At 45.9% G+C, this 4455-nt stretch overlaps 1 protein-coding gene across 1 annotated transcript in view; it reads left to right on the top strand.

Moving 5' to 3' along the window:
- LOC106806249 (host cell factor 1-like) overlaps window positions 1–801 on the top strand; it is a 17506-nt gene extending 16705 nt beyond the window's left edge. Inside the window, exons 10-11 of the mRNA XM_014808124.1 lie at window positions 170–328; window positions 668–801. Of these exons, the coding sequence (XP_014663610.1) occupies window positions 170–328; window positions 668–801 (293 nt within the window). The remainder of the gene's footprint in view (window positions 1–169; window positions 329–667) is intronic.
- Window positions 802–4455: the final 3654 nt, after the last annotated feature.

The raw sequence follows: 4455 nt of genomic DNA, 5'->3' as shown, positions 1-4455 counted from the left end.
CACATTTGGGACTAACAGGGTTTACTAGAATCCCACCACTCCACCACAGAGTCACCGCAGTAGACGATAGATGAGCGCTGTCGCTCTGCGGCACTTGTTAGCTCATCTGACGAAGTCATGATTTGATTTGATTTGATTTGTTTTTACCGTTTTTATTTTGCTCGCGCAGGAGAGACGTCAACGTGCAAGACCACAGACACGGCGACGACGAGCAAGAAGGAGGGAGCGGAGACGAACACGACCGACAGCGCGGCCGCACAACCGCCCCCTGGCGGCGCAAAGGCGCAACCGCCCGCAGCGTCGCAGGAGGTTGAAGAGGAGCAGAAAGGTAGGTGGTGGTGTCCGCGGCTCAACGCGACGCTACGTCAGCGCTCTAACGACCGCGAGAGTCGTTAAACAGTTTTTAAACGATGGCGATCTCCCGAGTTTATTTTCAAACGAGTTAAAACAATTAATTAAAATATATAATAAAATGTTACATTTAAATGCATAAATGTTTAACGAAACGTTCAATGGTGTTAAAGAATGGCTATGTTTAGAGTTAAATCGAATTCGAGCCCACGAACAGCTAGAGCAGCTAACAGCTAAGCGCTTGCTTTTTTAAACGCTACTAATCGATGAGCCGTTAGTGTCGTGGGTCGCTAACGATCGTTCTTCGTCTGCGCAGCCACGTCGCCGGTCGTCGTCGTGACGACGGACTGCCCTCGTCTGCAGTATCCCGCTGCTTCCATGACGACGTCCACCATGACAGCGTGTCTCACGGCTTCGCATATCGGTCTGACTCACACCACCGACAGGTAGGGGGTGTCTACTAACAGATCAGTGCGTAATGACGTCTAAGGCTGGGTTTACACTACCGACTTTGTATTGGCGAATTGGATCAACTTTCCAACTATACAATCGACAGTCGGCAGTGTAAACGCGAAAGTCGGGCGACCAACCGATCGATAGCAACTAGTTGGGAGATTAGAACATGTTCTATTTTTGCCAACTCGGTGTTGCCGAATTGCGAAATTGATCCAACTCGCCAATTCGCCAACATAAAGTCGGTAGTGTAAACCCAGCTTAACATGAAATGGGTGTGAGATATGTTGCATGGTCTATACTCGTTATGCAGATGGTATGTGAGAAATCGATCGGTTTCTGATATTCTCCTCCTCCCTCTCTTCTTTCTCTTCCTCGCCCTCTTTCCCCTCTGCTCTTCTGCCTCTACCGCCTACTCCTCTGCCTGCTGCTGCTGCTGCTCCTCCCAATCTTCCACCTCCTCTTCCTCCACCTCCTCCTCTTCCTCATCTCCCTATCCCTCCTCCTCTTCTTTCTCTTCTTCCACCTCCTCCATCTCCTCCACCTCCTCATCCTCCTCCTTGCCGCGCACCCCACATTAATCTCCATCTCTCCCCTCTCCTTCGCGCACGCAGCAACCTCCTCCATCTCTTCCTCCTCATCCTCTTCCCCCTCCACCTCCTCCATCTCTTCCTCCTCATCCTCCTCCCCCTTGCCGCGCATCACGCGTTAATCTCCATCTCTCCCCTCTCCTCCGCGCACGCAGTCGCAGAGCGATAATCGTGCATGCGAACGTTGTTACGATGTAACATCGCGGATAACCGCGGATGTATAAATCTCGAACGTCGTCGGCGTTACAGGCAAAGGGCGGGACGATCCCGCACGGAGCTACGATCGTGAAGCTAGTGTCGACCGCGCAGGGACAACGCGTCGTCGCCACGCAGCAAGCCAGCGGCGCCACACCATCGAACATACTGGGCATAAGCTCTGTCCAGCCACAGGTGAGCTGCCCTGAGATAGCGAGCATTAGATTCGTAGGATCGCTAAACACATATATTTAGCTTTATCCGATTAATATTATTAATTTTATATGAAAAATATTATTTATTTATTAAAGTTGTATGAATTATTATTTGTATAATATTAATTAGTAATCGTTTAAAAATTGCAGTGTTGCAATCGTTTGAGTGGTATAATTATAATAATAATAATAATTAATGATGATTATTATAATTAATATATATTGAGCCCCGCCTCGATGCGACGTACATGACAGAATTGATTTACTTCACAGCAAACCTACCAGGGAAAACCTGGACAGACGATTATCAAGGCTATTCCGTCGTCAATGCTGTCGTCGCTGACAAAGACTGGCAACATCACCACCATGTCCGTGAGCCCAGGTACGATAAGTTAAAGTGATTACGTCATGAATTTCTAGCACCATCAAGTAGTATATTTGTGGGTTATTTGTACAAAATAAAATGTATGAAAATACAATTAGTGTTTTTGTTTACTTTTCATGCTTATATACCTTCTTTATATGCCCTAATTTGCCGGTGAAAAACACAGAGACGCCAGTATCTGAACAGTACTGGGGAAATAGTGTTAGACAACAGAAATTACCAAATCGTTTGGTTTTTTGCAAATTTAACCAACGTAAAAACATTTTTATCAGGTGAGAGTTTGAGGATATATTTAGTAACGTTAGTTCTTACTTTTAATGTAAAAAAAAAATGGCAATTTTTTTTTACAAATTTTATCATGGAATCAATTTAAGCCATTTACGAGCTTACGTAAGCCCGTATCATCAAGAGAAAGCCCAATGCGGGGGTAAGCTTTAAGTCACAGCACACGCGTGATTTACTGGCATTGCTAGCGGATCTCGCTGAATAAAGGTGTCATCTGGATGCTGTTTCAGGAGGAGCGCAGAAGCAGACGATAGTGATCGCAGGAAGGTCGGGTCAAGCTACGGCCACGCCGACCAAGATAATGACCACCATGCCGAAGTTCGGCACTGCCGGCGGGCAGTACATTGTAGTGACCAGTGCTGGACAAGTGGCCGCAGGTACGTAACCTGTTGTATCAATCGGAAATCGATTCGCCTGGGTGGAAAACGCCTGGGTAAATTGATAAATTCTCATCTCGGGGCAGGTGGGTCGGTTATTATTTGCTATTAATATTTTAATCGATCCGTATCATGCGACCCAATGGCAATAAAAATCTGCACATTATACACCTTACTCACAATTATGCCCTGTTGCATGCCCAGCCACCAACATTGTTGAAGATTGAGGACCATTCTCGGATCTGTATTGTTGTAATCCCGTGCCGGGTATTTTCGGTGGCCAGTTCTTCCACTTCTCCTTTCTTGCGGCAGTTGCATTCAAGTTGAATATTTTCGGCAACTGGTCTCCCTTCGTTTATATCGATTTTACTCTTCATCGTCAACGTCATCGTTATTGTCATTGTCAACGTAATTGTCATTGTCAACGTAATTGTCATTGTCAACATCATTGTCATCGTCATTGTCATTATCATTGTCATTGTCATCGTCATTATTATCGTCATTGTCATCGTCATTATCATCATCGTTGTCATCGTCATTTGCTTAACCTGTCGCGTTGTCGTTGCAGCTAAGGCGGGCACGATGACGTTGTCGGGGCAGGCGTCGACGCTGCAGACGTCCTCAGGTCAGCAGATCATCGTGCTGTCGTCCACCGCCGGTCAACAGGCCATCCGCCAGGGCGTCACGTTCGTCACCACCGCCGGCCTCACCGGTGAGTGTCATCTTGCGTGGCGTCTCGCGCCGGCAAGACAGCGTCGTGGAAGAAACATTCGATGATGTCAATCCTGTGTGATGTTCATTGTGATTACACTAAGTTCTATTGACATATGATTGCTGCGTAAACTTTGGCAATTTGTTGATTTGTTTCCCTTCTGTTGCGATGCTTGCCAATTACATTTGCTGCATTGAACTTTTTCGAAGCGCCGCGTTGTTCGTAGCAGTGCTAGCGCCTCCACTATTCAACCTCTACCAGCCTTCAACCTAATAGCAGGGTATATATATAGCTAATATATAACATCCAGAGCTGTATTATAATATATATTAATTAACATTGTATAATATTATATATTGTAATGTATAATTAGCTGGTTACGAATTGTTCGGTGTTTCACATGTGGATATATGTAGCTAATACGGTGGAACCCCCGATTTAACGCAAATTCGAATATAACGCGATGAGTCGTTGGACCACTTTTTTGCTCTTATATAGCCACGTATATATAACCCCGATTTAGTGCGACCCCGCTTTTTTCGAGATGAAATTTTATGGACCCCAACCTGACATTATAACGTCGCTACACTGTATGTATATTAAACAATATTATATAATTACATCATCAGGTGGAACTGTGACCTCATCCATCGGGTCACCGATCGTGCTGTCCAGCGGAGTCAGGCCGGCCACCATCACCATGCCAACCATCGTCTCGTCCAGTCTTCCCAGGACCGTTGTCACGGCGAAGCCGGCCGGTGAGTCAGCGTTCTGAGTTACAGCGGTGGTGGTGGTGGGGATGTTGTTGTTGTTGTTGTTGTTGTTGTTGTTGTTGTTGTTGTTGTTGTTGTTGTTGTTGTTGTTGTTGTTGTTGTTGTTGTTGTTGTTGTTG

Source organism: Priapulus caudatus, unplaced genomic scaffold, assembly GCF_000485595.1.
Source record: "Priapulus caudatus unplaced genomic scaffold, Priapulus_caudatus-5.0.1 Scaffold150, whole genome shotgun sequence".
Taxonomy (NCBI): domain Eukaryota; kingdom Metazoa; phylum Priapulida; class Priapulimorpha; order Priapulimorphida; family Priapulidae; genus Priapulus; species Priapulus caudatus.
The sequence above is the reverse complement of the archived record's forward strand: the minus strand, read 5'-3'. Positions and strand labels throughout refer to the sequence as shown.